General features: G+C 38.1%; 1 protein-coding gene and 1 pseudogene across 1 annotated transcript in view; both read right to left on the minus strand.

Moving 5' to 3' along the window:
* GASK1B (golgi associated kinase 1B) overlaps positions 1-16,827 on the minus strand; it is a 47,179-nt gene that overhangs the window by 4,246 nt on the left and 26,106 nt on the right. Inside the window, exon 4 of the mRNA XM_032413071.1 lies at positions 17-243. Within this exon, the coding sequence (XP_032268962.1) occupies positions 17-243 (227 nt within the window). The remainder of the gene's footprint in view (positions 1-16; positions 244-16,827) is intronic.
* On the minus strand, positions 5,530-5,940 carry LOC116637570 (annotated as a pseudogene).

Here is a 16,827-nt window from a genome sequence, read left to right on the forward strand (position 1 = left end):
ACATCTTAAAACTTACTCTTTGATGCCTTCTAACAATTTGAAGTTTAAGTTATCTTCGCTTCTGTCAAAGAAACCCTTGTTGTCTATGAAGACCAAATGCCTTGGGTCATGCTTTCGCTGGATAACGTGTGCTAGAGCCACAGAATCTTGGTTGTCACATTTTGGCCTCAGTCCATTCTGTACACAGGCATCTTCCTTTCGAGGTCGGAATCCACAGCAATTTGTATCTAAGCGATTATAAATCTGAAAATGGAAAGCGAAAACAAAATCCAAGATGCTGAGTAAAACAAAACTTGGGAAAGTTAGATTTCTGGAGAATTAGTGCTTTCTAAATAGTTGATTTTCCAGAATCTAATGAGGCCAGGTCATTTAATTAAAGGCAACTGTCAGAGTAAGTCCAAAGTTCATATCCTTCTGACTCAGCCATGGTTAAAAGCATTTCCAGCTTGTAACAGCTCTAAAGTCAGATCATCCAAGTTAGACATCTCCACCCTTAAGATTCAAAGTTCCCACTGACGTCATATGTAGACACATGGCCAGAAGAATCACTGACTCTATTCCTGACAGAAGATAGAAACCACTGCACTTTTATATAACTATAGCTTGTTTTTTTCCTCGAGTTGGGTTATCGAAAACCTGAGTTATCTCAGTGGCTCTAAAAGTTTCCTGCATCCCCTAACCTCTCTGGACTTTAGAATTACACTATCTAACCTGAAATAAGTAACATAGTACAAATCTTTTGAAAAGATGTGACATCCAATAATGATACAAAAACTACTACCCATATGGAGCCCACAGCTAGATTCTACATAAGTGAGCAGGATGAACAAAATTATTGGGCCCAGTGGGGTTTATTATGGAAATAGGGTTTCTATCCTATAGAAGAGGTAAACAGATTGATGAGAAAGGGGGAACTGTGTTATTTCCATTTCTCTTGGGCAGGAAAGAAATAACATTTATTAATCAGGGTCAATTAAAGCTTCAGCTTAGGAATTAATTATAAATTAATTAATAAATTTCAAGTCAAATCCCTGTGACCTTGTGTAGATTCCATCACCGACTTTCAATTTAATTACCTATATAATGGGAATAGTATTATGGCACTGTACCTCGTCATTTAGTAGGAAGATTAATGAAAATGTTTATACACAACCAGCCCTAACCCAGGCATCTAGAAGATACTCAAAAAAATGAAAACAGTTATATTGTTGAAACCCACACATATACATTATATGAAATGATTTACCTCAAAACAAGCTTCCAAGACAAAAGGCAATTTCTCCATATTAATGAAGACAAATTGAGTCTCAGAGAGGTTGAATAATCTGCTCTGGGTAGAATATAAGTAAGTAGCAAAGTTAAGATATAGACAGCTATATTTGTCTCCAAAATTCCCATACGCTCATGATTCAAAAGACAGCTGGACATAACACTGTCACTTTTATTCCTTTGGCACTAAATTCCCATTATTTCTCTTTCCCTGTTTTTATAGATCCTGTGGGGCTAGCCACTCTAGGAGGTCAATTGCTCAAGAAGGAATGCAGAAAGAGTAGTGCCAAAATTTAGCCTACTTTGAAATGATCATTCATTCATTCATTCATTCATCCAACAAATGTTTATTGAACATCTTCTCCCATCTATCAGTGGGCTAGGCACCAAGGCAAATGTTGCCCATGGTCATTACCTCCCACCACCACTACTCCCAAAGGAAAATGAAGTGGTCATTTAATTTTGCCTCATTACCACAACAAACTTTAAGAACTGGACAAGTGACCTTCCTCTCTGTTTTCTGTACGTAAGTGAACTTTGTATCAAATAGCATATTTTGAGAAACAGAGATTATAAAGAGGTCAGCCTAAGCCAATTTTCTTTGATATTTATGTAAAACCAGTCACATGGGACAGGGGTGGTCAGTGAGCCAAGAAGCATTTGGATAACACAGAGGGTACATTGCTGATCTACAAGCAACCTACAGATAAAGGGAGGCCTCTGTCAGGATTGGTTCCAGGCAGCTGATCCATGGGGCTATAAGTCTAAGCAATGATTTATCCAAAAGGTCACACAGGCTTACTGCAGAGAACAGTAAGTTCCCACTTCTGGTTAAAGTGTCTTTGTCTGACATGAGGACAGGGGTTGCCTAAAGGTAAGCAAGGGTGCCCCAAGCAAATCACTATAGGTTAAATGACAAAAAGCACAAATAAGAACTATTAGAAAAAATTATTGAGTCCTTTCTCTTCAAACAATTTGATTCATTTTGTGTAGTACCTTGACTGCCTTTGAATATAAGAGAAATCAAGTGACATAAAGAGATTGCATCTGGTTGGCAGTTATTTAAGTTAAGATCAGAGAGTCAGGGAGAACATGAAAAATAACCCTTCTAGAAGCTGCTTCTCATCCAATCTCCCCCTCCTATAAACATTAGCTAATAATTCCCAAAGATTCTCTATACCATGCTCCAACATCATCATATGTTTATAACCAGTTATAATGACATTATATAATAGAAAAAAAAAAACAACCCTATTTAATTTTGACCACAACATGCAAGGTCTGTTATGTTGGATAAATGGTCAGAACTTAAAGTTTTAAGGACTAATCTACCAACCACTTCATAAATGGTACCCTGAACCCTGAGCTTTTTCTTCATTGTTGATTTCATACCAGTGAAGAAAGGACTAAAACCTATAGCGACATTTCTGTTGTTTCTACAACAAAGCCATGAGTCAAATATATTAATGTTAAATAATAAGCACATTAGAGTTTAGACCCCAACTTTCAGTACTCCTATAAATATTATACTTTTCTATTTTTAAACTACAGGAGAACGTTAAAAGTCAGAGGTGGAAAAGACCGATTTAGGTCATTTTTTTATTGCCTTCCCAGCATTAGATTGTTTCCTACAGTGTATTTTTAAAGTGCTTTGTCTGATCTAATTTTGAATCACTCAACAGTCTGTGATGATTTCACCACTTCCCTGGCAGACTGTTGTTGTGCCATTCAAGTCTAACAGACCTTATTATTAAAAATGGGTGTGTGTTCAGCTGAACTCCTTGTCCAGAAAATGTTCACCCCCCACCTTTTATTCGGAACTTGGTGGGTATGTTAATACATGTTGAGTTTGTGTGCGGGTGTGAGCGTGTACACCTACAAATATAGAATCAGACTGTAAGGCCTCAAATAATCTGGGTTTCACTTCATTTTTCTTATCCTCTCAGTATAGTAAATTATGTCTTTGTATTATTGCCCTTGTCTAGCAAGGGTTTAAGTAGCTCTTAAATCTTGTTCCCTAGCTCTTCTCAGAATTTTGTTTATAGTCTTCCTTTTGAATTCACATTCACTGTACCAAAAATAATTTGACCACAAAACCATAATCCACTCCCTTAAATTCAGTGCCATGTTGCTGGGCATTTAATTTAGTTATATATTGAATATATTCCTGCTTACTTCCAAGAGAGTTTACGGATTTTTTTAAAGCCTAATAAAGCATATCCTAGATAGCTATGAATCCATAATATGGTTTCAGTATATTTTTTTGGCGCACACATTAAAACAATCATTTCATTTAACTACCGCATAATTAAGTACTGTAGTTCACATCCACGGGTCTATGTCCTTAGATAATTATCCTACAAAGAAGATTCATTGGGGGTAAATCTTATCAGTTAAGCGATCGTGAGTATTGATGATCATTAATGCAACTTGTTCAAATTCACAACCTCTCACTCTTTAAAACAAGGAAAATCTTTTACAGAGTTGGTCCTCTGAATCTTAAGATTACTACCAACCATCATTTTCTGTAAAATTGCTCTTTCCTCTTTTAGGAAAATATATCTTTTCCATGTTTACCTAACTAAAATTATACTCAGAAAAATCCAGGTGTTCCAGCCAAATTTTTTTTGTTGGTGGGAATATTTTTAGATATACTGCCTTCTTCTAAAGTTCCTTTTTTTAATTCCACTTTCCTTGTGGGGGTGTTACTTTTGCCTGCATGAAAAAAGTATCTTTTGAGTGACTCAGTTATGTTTACAGAGCCTAAACAAGGATGCCTCTGCTGCACTGACCAGCTCTCCAAAGCCCCATAGGAATCTAGAGAAATCCAATGACTTTCCACCCTTTTGCACACCACCCATTCTAGCTGTGTCTTCAAAAAGTGGCTCTATCAAAGCAATGGCTTCAGTGGGACTAAATGACTAATTTCAAGCAATGTCTGAACAAAAGCAAGAAAAAAAATATTCTAAAAGTGCTGCTAATATTAATGAAACACATAAGAGCAGTCATTTAGCAAGTGTTTAGTATGTGCCAGGAACTGTACACTTAATGCTTTACACGTATTGTTGCATTTAATGCTCACAGCAACCTGAAGGGGTAGGCGCTACCAACGGTCCCATTTGATAAGTGAAGCAAGTGAGGCACAAGGAGACTGGTTGGCTAACCCAGGTCCCTCACTTCATAAATGACAGAACTCAGGATTTTAACCCAGATATTCATGCCCTTTTCCATCCTGATTATACCTCTTGTGCATAGCCAAGGTGATAGTGCAAAAAAAAAAAAAAAAAAAAAGCAAGTGCATTTGTATAGAATACTAAATATCACTACATTCAATAAATGCTGGTTATAAGGTTTCATCAGAAATACAAAAAACTGTACTGTAGGAGTTCAGGTAAAAACGCATGAAGGAGAGGATATTACGGTTGTGTTTTGAGAGACAGGAAGTGTTAGCTAAAAAATAGGCAAAGGCATGAAGGTAGGAAATCAAAAGACATCTTTAGAAGAACTGAGGGTACATTAGACCAGCGCTTCTCGGACTATCTGTAGTGAAAGATCAGGTGGTTTTGATTTTTCTCTCCCTCAGCCCCACAATCCATATGGAGTGTGTTTGTTAAATGATTAATAATAATAATAATTTATTACTAGAGAAATAAAATTTTAAAAAATACTAAATACCAGCCAACAGATGAATCAACAGATGAAATTCCTCTACCAAATTGCTATCAAAGTTTCTAAGTGCTTATTTGCAATTTTTGTACTTGTCGTGGACTAGTAAATTGGCAGGGTCCTGGAGTCACACTTTGAGTAGGACAATGCGAGACAGCACTGTCGAGGGTTAGGGGAACGTGAAGGCAGGTAGCAGAGCAAAAGGTGGATAAGAGTATTGTGCCTACAAAAGAAAGCCAAATTTCTGATGTGCCTTCAAGTTTCTATCATTTTCTCACGTATTGCTGGAAGGAAGGTCAAAGGCAAGAGAGCAGGGCATCGGGGAAATGTTAAAAGAACGAAAACTGAAGGGAACCAAGACAGAGCACACTTTGAAGCTGAAGAGAGAATAAAATGAAGATGTTCTTCCTCACATAGATTAGAAATTCCCCTGATCCAAATATTTTTCTCATTCAACTCTTTTAGTTAAATTACATAAACCTGTAGATGTTCCTACCGCAGTTTTTGTACACCTCTTTAAGGGGCTCAGTGAGCATATGTGTGCGTTTCTGGTTGGTGAGTCAATATCTTAAGATCTCACCATCTCTTTTTTTTTTTAACAACTGATAATCAATTTATTAAAAAGGTTGATTTAAACATCTGCAATGGTGACTTCAGCTCAACTCCTGGCTCAATACTGATGGAAGTAATCTGCTTAACAATGTCAGAAGGACTGTGCAAATCAATGAGTCACTTGTGGATCCTTATCTGAAAACGATCCCAGGTCTTAGAACCTTCACCACAAGGAGTTTTTCTTGTAGTGATTCTCAGAGTCTTGGTAGGCATCCGAACTGGTCCTTTCACTTTGAGATTCTTTTCCTTTGCGCCTCTGATCAAGTCAGCACATACCTTTTCCAAAAATTTTACGTTGTGGCTGGTGAGAGTAATTCTAATTCGGTGAATCGTCACCTCCGGTTCCCCGGGTGTCTTCCCGGTGTCTTTAAAAGCCATGGCTGCTGCGCGGCTTCCTGACCGACTTGTTTCTCGGTGAGAACGAACAGCGGTGAGTCAGGAGCAGGAGTGGGGCGTCCAAACCTCCGCTGTAGCTGTGACCGCGTCTTCCTCAAAGAGCCTCACCATCTCTTTTCAAGCTATTTGTTTTTAACTACTTAAAAATTGCACCTTTACAAGGAAAACCGTACTTTTAGAGAGAAAGTTTAAATAATGCAATAAAACACATAATAAGTGGAATTTAACAATTTACCATAGTAACTCAGCCAATACCTGGCAAATAGTAGGCACTTGATAAATGTGTGTTATAAAAAGAATCGCTGAGAGTTGGTTACAAGAGCCCTGTAAGTCAGTTTAACCAGAAAACCCTGTTTTCTACTGGGAAGAATCAAATACAAAATAATGGTGGCATAGGAAGACATGGGTCTTTTTAAGGTAGCATCCAGTGAATGGAGTGGAAAAAAAATGGGAAGGGAGCAAAAAATGGAACTGCCTGCACTTGTCATTTTCTCTTGGTTGGCTCCTTTATGTGCGTTTAATTTCACTAACCATGGACCATGATCTGTTCTATACCACAGAGAGTCTGCCATAACACACCTTGCAGGCAATAGGCATTTGATAAATACATAACAAGCAGGTGGGACAGAAATAGCAATAGGGCATCCTTTTCTATAATTAGCAGTTTTCTGGAAGATTCCTTTGTCTCCCAGTTATCACATTGGACATCTCATTTGTTTTTAGAAAATGCATCGGGAAAAAAAGGTCTCATTGTCTCATTTTCAGCAATTATCTTATTTCAAAAAGGCAAAAAGACAGTGAGGATTGCTACCATTATCAGCCCCACCCTAGGTACAGAGAAACACAAAAACATATAGACTTACTTATTTATCAGCTAATAACTCACATTGGAAAATCCTTCTATGCGAATGTGTCTTGATGTGAACTAGTATATGGCTACCATGTTACCAGCGAAACTAGATGGATCCCTGTAGTCTAATGAATGTGTGAAGGTAGACCAGATCATAGAGAAGAGCAACCTCAAACAAATCCCACAGTCCCCACGGTACTTGTTAATACAGACTTAGTGTCCTACCTTGGGAGCTATACACAAGCAAAAGCAAAAGTGCTCTCACCACCCTGTACCTGTATCACTAGGGAACTCTCACCTCATAAAATAATAGATTTCATTTTTGTTCTGTGCTGCCATGGCAACAGGTGCCCATTAAATTACTATGCGTGTAAATGTGACTAGCAGAACATCTGATGAACGAAGAGAAAAGTAAAAATAGTTCGCAATATATAAGCCTAACAGTGGCCATAGGCTCGCTTTTGCCTCTGCCTCTGGAAATAGCAATCATTGCTCTACGCTACCTAATCTCTAGAATTCCACATTTAAAACTATCTATCAATATAAGCCAATTCAATGCAGAATCTCTAGTTTCTTCCCTGTTACTGAATCATAAGTAAAGATAGAACAGTATTTATTTATGCAGAAATAAAAACATGTTTAGTGCTATGATATACTTGGATCTATTTCTACAGATGCAATGTTTAGAATCCATATACTCTACCTCTGAGTAAGTACCAGAAGTCAAACATCATTCTGTCCCAGAAAGACTCTGAAGAGAGTCAGCAGGCAAGTGATAATCTATTTTTAGAGAAAGAAAATCCACATTCTGTAATTTGCACAAGCAGAGCTGCATGGAAATAGCCTCTGCCAAAGGCACACCCACTTTCCTGTAAAGATTTATAAAGAACACTCAGACTAAGAGAAACAATAATTTTTACATTTGGTCAAGTTCTGATTTATGGAATGGGTTTATATTAAAAAGAAAATTAAAACAAGAATAATATAAGTAAAATGTTTAAAAAGTGCCTTATTTTGAGGAAATGAAACACCATTTTTAACAATTTAACATTAAATAGAGTTGTAAACAAGCTTAAGATCACACACACATATCTGAGGGAATACTGTCACTGAAAACATTCTTTGCTTGACTTGACTGTATTAATTTTTGGTATTCTCATGAAATTTCTATATTTTATTTTCCCCTATAATGTAGTATTTTATTACAAGGAAATTGGCAAAAATAAGATAATCTAAATGACTATGCAGAAAACACAATTCTGATTACAGTGACAAGGATTCTTGGCTTAAATCACTTTCATCAGGCTTCTGAACCTTTCTCCTAGGCCCATTTGTGCACTTCCATATATAACCCAGTTTTAGCAAGAGCCCTGTAAGTCAGTTTAACCAGAATTCCCCCACCATTGATATCTGATCACTCTCGGTATCTAATGGGTTCCTCATCTTCCACTGGCCCCCAGGGCTATGTCTGATCGCCCTGGTCTGTCTTCAGCAAGAATCTGGTTAGGCCAGTTAAACCAGAACTCCTCCTACCCCCGGCCCCTCCTCTTCATAATTTGCCATCCACTGACCCCATGGCTGTATTCAGGGTGGAGCCCAATCTCTCTCCCCCACTGGAAAATCCCATTACAGTGTTTCCTATACCTACAACCATCATCATGAATAAAGTCTTCTTGACTGTCTTTAACAAGTGTCACTGAATATTTCTTTCTTCAACAATGATTAACACAATCTAATATAACATATCCAAAAGCTATTTAAACTCATATCTTTCAGTGAAAATTGGTTCTCTTTATAAAAAGCTAATTAATTCTGACACATTGATTATTCTCTGGTTATTGAAAAATAAGTACTGCTTGGGAGTAGAATGGTGGTTGCTAGGGGCTGGGAAGTGGGGAAATGAAGCGATGTTGGTCAAAGGGTACAAGCTTTTAGTTGTAAGATGGGTAAATTCTAAGGATCAGACTATAGTTAATATTGTATATTTGAAATTTGCAGAAAAGATCTTAAACTTTCTCACACACATACAAAAGGTAACTATGTGAGGGGATAAACGTGTTAATTACCTTGATTGTGGTAAATATTTCACATGTATACAAACATCAGATCATCACACTGGACACTTTAAGTATATACAGCTGTATTTGTCAAGTATACTTCAATAGAACTGGAAAAACAACTAACATAAAGTCGAATTTTCAACCTTTTTCAAAGATTACTGCTACATGTACTTATGTACTTATAGAAGTTCCTATTTGAAGACAGATTTGTTTTTATGCTCTTTGGGTTAGCAAGTAGCTATGAAGTAAAGACCTTTATGCAGCTTGGATAAAAAAATCCCAGGATACTGCTAACTCACTTTACATCATAAAGTTTCTAATTATCAAAATAACCCAAAGGGACACACATCATCTTTTCCCACATTACAAATAAGGAAAAAACTCAAAGATGGTAAGTAACTTGCCCACAGAGACAAAACTAGTGTTATGATGTGAATTTCTACCAACTTCTCCCTGACTCGCCACACTGCTTCCCAGGGTAGAAAAGACAAGCTTTTTGCTTTCATGGAGATCACAGTCTGATGTTTCTAAGTATGGTTCACTGTGCATCCTCCACATGGATCAGCATCATACTTTGCATAGTGCACATACTCAAAAATTTTTGTTGAAAAAATGAAGGAATGAATGCCAACTTCACTCAGCTCACCTACCCAAGCCTACCTAATGCAGAGAGCTAACTGCCAAAAGACCTCTCATTAGGCCAGACCTCCATGTTTTCTTCTATCCATTTTCTTGGAAGAAGCGCAAAATCTTAAAATGAAAATCACAGAATCTTAGAATCACAGACCTTTGAAGTTATGAGCTACTATACAAAGGGAAGTTTGTTTTGTTTTGTTTTTTTCCAGAAAAATTACCCTAGGCCCTGCTTCTCAAACCCTTTTTAAGTACCTCTGATGCAAAGAGTTATTGAAGACACCAAAAAGGATTAATTTAGGTGGGCTATTTACCATATAGAAATTAAACCTGAAAAAATTCACTATTTATGGATTAATTTATTTAAAAATAACACTGACACATCCATTACATGTTAACATATTTTTAAAAGAAATTGCTATATTTTCCAACAAAATAATAAGAGAAATGGAATTGTTCTTTCAAGTAAAAATGACGTTTAATGAAAAAAGCAGCTAGTTCAGCTCACAATTCAAACAACCGCCTAAGCAGTTTTCCTCCAGGCCACTACCACACTGTGGGAGGCGTTAGAAGTGCCTTAGGCATGCTTCCTGTGTTAGCACACAGAATTTTTATTTTAATTTTTTGTTAAGATTTATTTATTTGAGAGCGAGCACGAGCAGGAGGAGCAGAGGGAGAGGGAGAGAGAACCTCAAGTAGACTCCGCGCCAAGCTCAGAGCCCGACGCAGAGCTCGATCTCACAACACTGAGATCATGACCTGATCTGAAACCAAGAGTGGACACTTAACCGACTGCACCACTGAGGTGCCCCTCAAAGAGAACCTTTAAAAGGTGCATACTTACAGGTAGAGATTTAAGAAAATTCATAGTTTTACTGCTTCGTCAAGGACATTCTTAAGTGAATCAGGCATTTTCTGCATGTAGTTTTCACGTGAGCACAAGGGCAATGAAGAGTAGGACAGGTGTTGGTATAATTTGGTGCCAGCTCTGATTCATGCTAAAGCGCCAACAGATTTACCCACTACTGCGAAGATCAACATAGTGAAAAAAGCAAAAACTGGCTTAACATTATTATGGAAATAGTGTTGACCAAAAAAAGCCATTGTTCCAAACAATCCCATTCAGTAATAATTTTTTGAAGCTCCATTTATCTCTTAGTTATCTATGTCCATTAAACAACAGCTTGAATATGGTTGGCAAGAGCATGGAACCAATAGAATCTTTATGAACAGCCTCTCACTTAACCCTCTCTGAGTCTACTTTATCAGGCAAAATTATTTATAAAATAAATCTTTTAAAAGTGATTATATCAAAAAATATCTATATTGAGGCCAGATGAATATCTGCCTGCCCTCTCAGGTGTTCTATGAAAATATATTTTATTAAGTTTTCCATGGTTTTGTATTTGCTTCCTGGTGGATTTATCCAGGTCTGATGCTTAGACCTCCTATTTTCCTGGAACACAGCAGTTAAGGTTGGTTTCAAACTGTCTGTGGTTCAATGGCATAGGATCAGTGGGGAAGCCAATCCCACAGCTAGCTCAAACGATGCATTAAATATCAAAATGTTGTTAGGGAATCACACAGGCTTCCTCAAATCCTCGATCTCTCCAGCCCAGCTATGTATACAACAAAATTTAGGATTGAGACATAGTGACTATGCACTACTCAATTTCAGCACAGTTTATAAATTCCATGGCAAGTGTTGAAATAAGCAAAAACGGCATATCATTAACATACGCTGTGCTTTTGATTAATAATTAAATTAGAACTGACCCAGGAATGCTCAGTTGGTTGTCACTTAGCAATATGAAGTTCATGAATATAACTTATTTGACCAGATATTTTTCCCTCTGATTCAGACTGATAAAAGAGCAAAGACTATGTGAACCAATTTCCTAGTCCACGTTTTATGCAAATTAGGCTTTAGTATAATCAATGCCAGGAATCTCTAAGAATAAATGCTAGACAGTAGGTGGAAAGAATATATAAAATTCTAAAAGCTTTTAAGTTGGAAACAGACATCTGAGGAACTTGCCTGCTCCTTAACAGGAGGAGACACAGAGAAGTCTTAACGAGAAGTGGGCCAGGATCCAGAGAAACACATTCTTGTTGTAAAGGCCAAAAAGCCATGCCTCTGTGATAAACCAGGGTCAGTATGGCTAGACAACTGTTTTTCTTCAACGTTGCCTCCATGAAAAATCAAATAAATAGCTTCGGTGCTGTGAAGTAAGAGAATGTAGTCTCTAAAAGTCAGACCTCCACTGGAGCAATGATGTCAAAGTCCAAAACAGAGACTCACAGGCCAGGGCCTTTGTGTTTACTTTCTCAATCCTGTCATATTCTTGTAGAAAATTTTTAGCAGCAGACGTACATTCCACTTAAAGACCATAAAAAGTGAAACTATTTGCCTTTTGAAGTACAGGCCATTATAATTCTACTGTTGGTTTCCTAATCTCCCCAAGGTTTTGAGAAGGCCTAACTGTTAAGGGGGCAGGTACAATCTAGCAGGTCAGTTCCTTCAGGGAAGGGGGGTTTCACAGACTTCCTACATCAGACTCTCTTTGGCAGAGAGGATCCTGAAGGAGCCAGCATGTGTCAATGGGATGTATTCCATGAATAGTCAAAGGGGAATTGGTGGTGTGGATTAACCAAGAGGACATCTGGAGAGGAATGACACTGAGAAACAAGAGTACAACAGTTCCCAGGCATAGAAATGACATTGTGTCAGACTCAAAGCCAAGTCACAAAATCTCAAATGATGACTGAGCCTCACAGATTGACTAGGAATTATCTAAACAGAACATAGAAATTCCCCAATTCAAGTTTGTTCAATTTAACTGAATTCATGAGCAGTGTCTTGTATGTTTATAAGTCCTGAATTTTGTTTATAAAGTAAAATAAAAAGTACTAAGCTATGAGAACAGGAAAAAGAACAAATGGTTATAAAGTAAACTATCTAAATAAAACACCTACGAGGCCAAGCAAAGCCTTTCATATGATGTCAAAGTGGCCAGAAGCAATAAATAAATGCCCTAAGGTATTTGTTATATTAAGATGCTGTTTCGATCGAAGCAAATTTTCTTGGCTGCTGCCTTGTAGACCTATGTTCTCAGTAACAGAAACTCCCTGATAGCCACCTCTCACAACATCATAAAACCACAGCCTGCCTAAACCCTGCTTCTCTCTAATTGCTAAAAGGACAGGAATAACATGTGGGCAAAGGCACTTAAAGTACGTAAGTTTTTTAAAACACACAAATATCCACTTATTATGCATATAAAATTATTTTTTTAAAAAGATTTTATTTATTTGACAGAGAGAGACATAGTGAGAGAGGGAACACAAGCAGGGGGAGTGGGAGAGGGAGAAACAGGATTCCCGCCGAGCAGGGAGCCCGATGCAGGGCTCGATCCCAGGGCCCTGGGATCATGACCTGAGCGGAAGGCAGACACTTAACGACTGAGCCACCCAGGCGCCCCCTAAAATTACTTTAAAATTGGCTGAAAGAATGCATACTAATCTCATGACAGTGATCATCTATTTAGAGAAAGTGCAGGAAGGGGACTTGAAGAGATGGTCAAAGGGGAGTTTAACTTATTTTTAATGTGTTGATATTTCTAAAGTAAATTATAAAAGCAAACATGCAAAAAAAAGTTCACAGGATAATCCTAGAAGGTAGAAACATGGTATTTGTTATGTTAGTCTTTGTTCTTTGAGTTTTGGCAGGGCAGGGGGAGGGGGGGATTGCTGTTTTTGTTGTTTTATGTCTCAACAAAGGGACTAGAGACCTTGAGGAACAGAATCTCAGAATATAATCCCAACTAGCTTCCCATATTCTGTAGGCTGAGAACCCTGCAGTTAACAAACATGTAGGAATGTATTCTCTGAAATTCCCTCATTTCTGCAAAAATGACAACCCTTTTATCCCAATTTGACCTGAATGGCAGGTCCATGGAAACAACCTTATATGATCTCATGGTCTCCTACATAGCATCAAATGCTATAATGAGCAGCTCTTTACCGCAGAAAATTCACAGAAAAACAGACATGAGCCCTACTACAAAGGACCTGCAGTATTTGGAGATTCAGGAAATCACAGCTATGTGTACATATGTACATTCAAATTCTTTTTTTTTTTTTTTAAGATTTTATTTATTTATTTGACAGAGAGAGAGAGAGCACAGGTAGGCAGAGCGGCAGGCAGAGGGAGAGGAAGAAGCAGACTCCCCACTGAGTAAGGAGCCCGATGTGGGGCTCGATCCCAGGACCCTGGGATCATGACCTGAGCCAAAGGCAGACGCTTAACAACTGAGCCACCCAGGCACCCCTGTACATTCAAATTCTTATAAATAGGGTGATTCTAGATGATATCTGTGCTGATCAATTGAGTACTTTCTATCTGCCAATGCCTTAGTCCATTTGCACTGCTATAACAAAATACCACAGACTGGGTAATTTATAAACAACATTTATTTCTCACAGTTCTGGAGGCTGGAAGTGTGAGATCAGGGTGCCAACACAGTCTGTTTTTGGTAAAGACCCTCTTCCTGATTGCAAACTGCCAATATCTCACTCCGTCCTCATCTGGTAGAAGACACTAGGGAACTCTGTCAGGCCTCTTTTCCAAGGGTACTAATCCCACTCATAAGAACTCTGCCCTCATGACCTAGTCACCTCCCAAAGCCCCCCCTCCAATACCCCACCTTGGGGGCTAAGATTCAATGTATGAATTTTGGTGAGACACAAACATTCAGACCATAGGCAGCCAGGTATCATGATAAACATTTCATGTGATAAGCATTTCATTTCACATTAGTCTCCAAGTGAAGTAAGATCATCCTCCATTTAAGTAATAAATGAATCAAAGCTCAGAGATTATGAACTTGCCCTAGATTACAGAGCTAACTATTGAAGAAGCTGGGATGTGAATCCAGCTTTACAACAAACAATACTATTGTTTTACTTCTGTTTTACATCAATACAATTCTGTTGTTGCCCTATGATTTTAATGTACTGAAAACTTGTGAACATTTTTTAAAATGATGTTAGAAATTCAGGGGAGAGAGGGAGCTTAATATGATTGAGTTAGTTCTAGAAGACTTTGTAGAGAAAGGATTTGATTGGAGTTTGAGAGCCAGACTGCACATTAGATGGGAGAGTAGAAGCAGTGGTGAGTAAAGCATGGGGAAAGTGGGGGCGGGGGGTCCAACAGACAGTGAGTAAACCAAACCACAACACACATGCGCGCACACACACACAAACACACACACAGAGGCCCACACAACCTTGCAGTTAACAAACACATACCTCCTTACGTGTTTGCTACCTACAGGGTTCTCAGCCTACAGTACAGAAGTACTACAAGAGATCATGGCAGAAGAGCAGATAAGAATGGAAAGGAAGTTAGAAGGTCAGTTCATTTCTTTTTGTCTCAATTTTGGATTTTAATGTAATTATGCATATTGTCTTTCTGTGTGCTCATCAACCTGGAGTGTAATAAACATTTCTTAGACAATAAACTTTTGCAATTTTAAAAAAAAAAAAAAAGGTAAGTTCATGGTGTTTCTTAAAAGAAATGTTAACAAGGGGCGCCTGGGTGGCTCAGTCGTTTAAGTGGCTGCCTTCGGCTCAGGTCATGATCCTGGGGTCCTGGGATCGAGCCCCACATTCAGCTCCCTGCTCAGCAGAGAGCCTGCTTCTCCCTCTCCCTCTACCTGCCACTCTGCGTACTTGTGCTCTCTCTCTCTCTCTCTGTCAAATGAATAAATAAAATCTTTAAAAAAGAAAGAAAGAAAAAGAAATGTTAACATTTCTTTTCTTTTCTTTTCTTTTCTTTTCTTTATTTATTTGACAGAGAGAGCGAGAGCACAAGCAGGGAGAGCTGCAGGTAGAGGGAGAAGGAGAAGCAGGGAGCCCGAAGCAGGGTTTGACTCCAGGACCCCGGGATCATGACCTGGGCCGAAGGCAGACCCTTAACTGAGCCACCCAGGTGCCCCTACATTTTTGTATATAAATTGTACCACTAGACAACCAGGTATTATATCCACTCTACCACTAGAGAACCAGGTAAGAGATGAAGGGAAATTACACCTTAGAGAAGTATTCCAACTAATAAATGAAGACGTGATGAGAGAACTAGAATATCCCCATTTCTCAATGTCTAGTGAATTAATGGATCAACATTGAGCATCCATAGCTACTACTGTCACAAAAGAGAAAGACCAACCAGACATTATCTCTCCCAGTAGAACAATATACAACCATCTATGTAGAAGTCTTGAAAAAACAAGTTAAATCTAAATCTGATCAAGTCTCTAAACTCCACACCAATGTCTATGGAATACAGGTGACAGGAAGACAAATAAAGACATCGTGGAAGTACAACCAGCAAATTCCAGAATCTAGAACTCTAGAGAACAAGGCAAATGCTTTCTTCAATAAGTAAACTGGTAAGGAAAAAAAAAAAGGAAGAGGTGGATGTGGAGTCTATAGATTAAAAGACATATCAACTGATCACAAAGCACAGGCTTTATTTGAATCCTGGTTCAAATAAACAAACTGAAATAATAAATAAGCAAGCAAACAAATAAGTAAATAAAACATTTATAAGACAATTAAAAATTAGACCAGTTACTGGATATGTTACTGGAATTATTGTTAATTTTTCTTTTGGGTGTTATAATAGTTATACGCTTATGTTTTATTTTCTAGTGATACTGAAAAATTTACAGATGAAAGAAAATGATGTCTGAGATTTGCTCCAAATTAATGTGGGCATAGGGAGTAGATTGGGATAGAGATAAAACAAGCCTGATCATGAGTTTATTAATTGTTGAATTTGGATGACAGGTACCTGAGGGTTCATTTACTTTTGTGTATGTTTAAGTTTTTTCATATGAAAAATTTAATGCATTAATGCATTTATTTTTTTTGAAGATTTTATTTATTTATTTGTCAGAGAGAGAGCGCGCACAAGCAGGGGGAGCGGCAGGCAGAGGGAGAGGGAGAAGTAGGCAGAGGGAGAGGGAGAAGCAGGCTCCCCCGCTGAGCAAGGAGAGCCAAAAGCAGACGCTTAACCGATTGAGCCGCCCAGGCATCCCTAATGCACTAAGGCATTTAAAATTTATTTCCAGGGGTACCTGGGTGGCTCAGATGGTTAAGCATCTGCGTTTGGCTCAGGTCATGATGTCTGGGTCCTGGAATCGGGCCAGCGACTAGCTCCCTGCTCAGTAGGGAATCTGCTTTGCCCTCTCTGTGCCCCTCCCTCCCCACTAATTCTCTCTCTCAAATGAATAAATAAAATCTTTTTAAAAAATTAAAATTAGAAAAAAAATATTT

Source organism: Phoca vitulina, unplaced genomic scaffold, assembly GCF_004348235.1.
Source record: "Phoca vitulina isolate PV1807 unplaced genomic scaffold, GSC_HSeal_1.0 scaffold14, whole genome shotgun sequence".
NCBI lineage: Eukaryota > Metazoa > Chordata > Mammalia > Carnivora > Phocidae > Phoca > Phoca vitulina.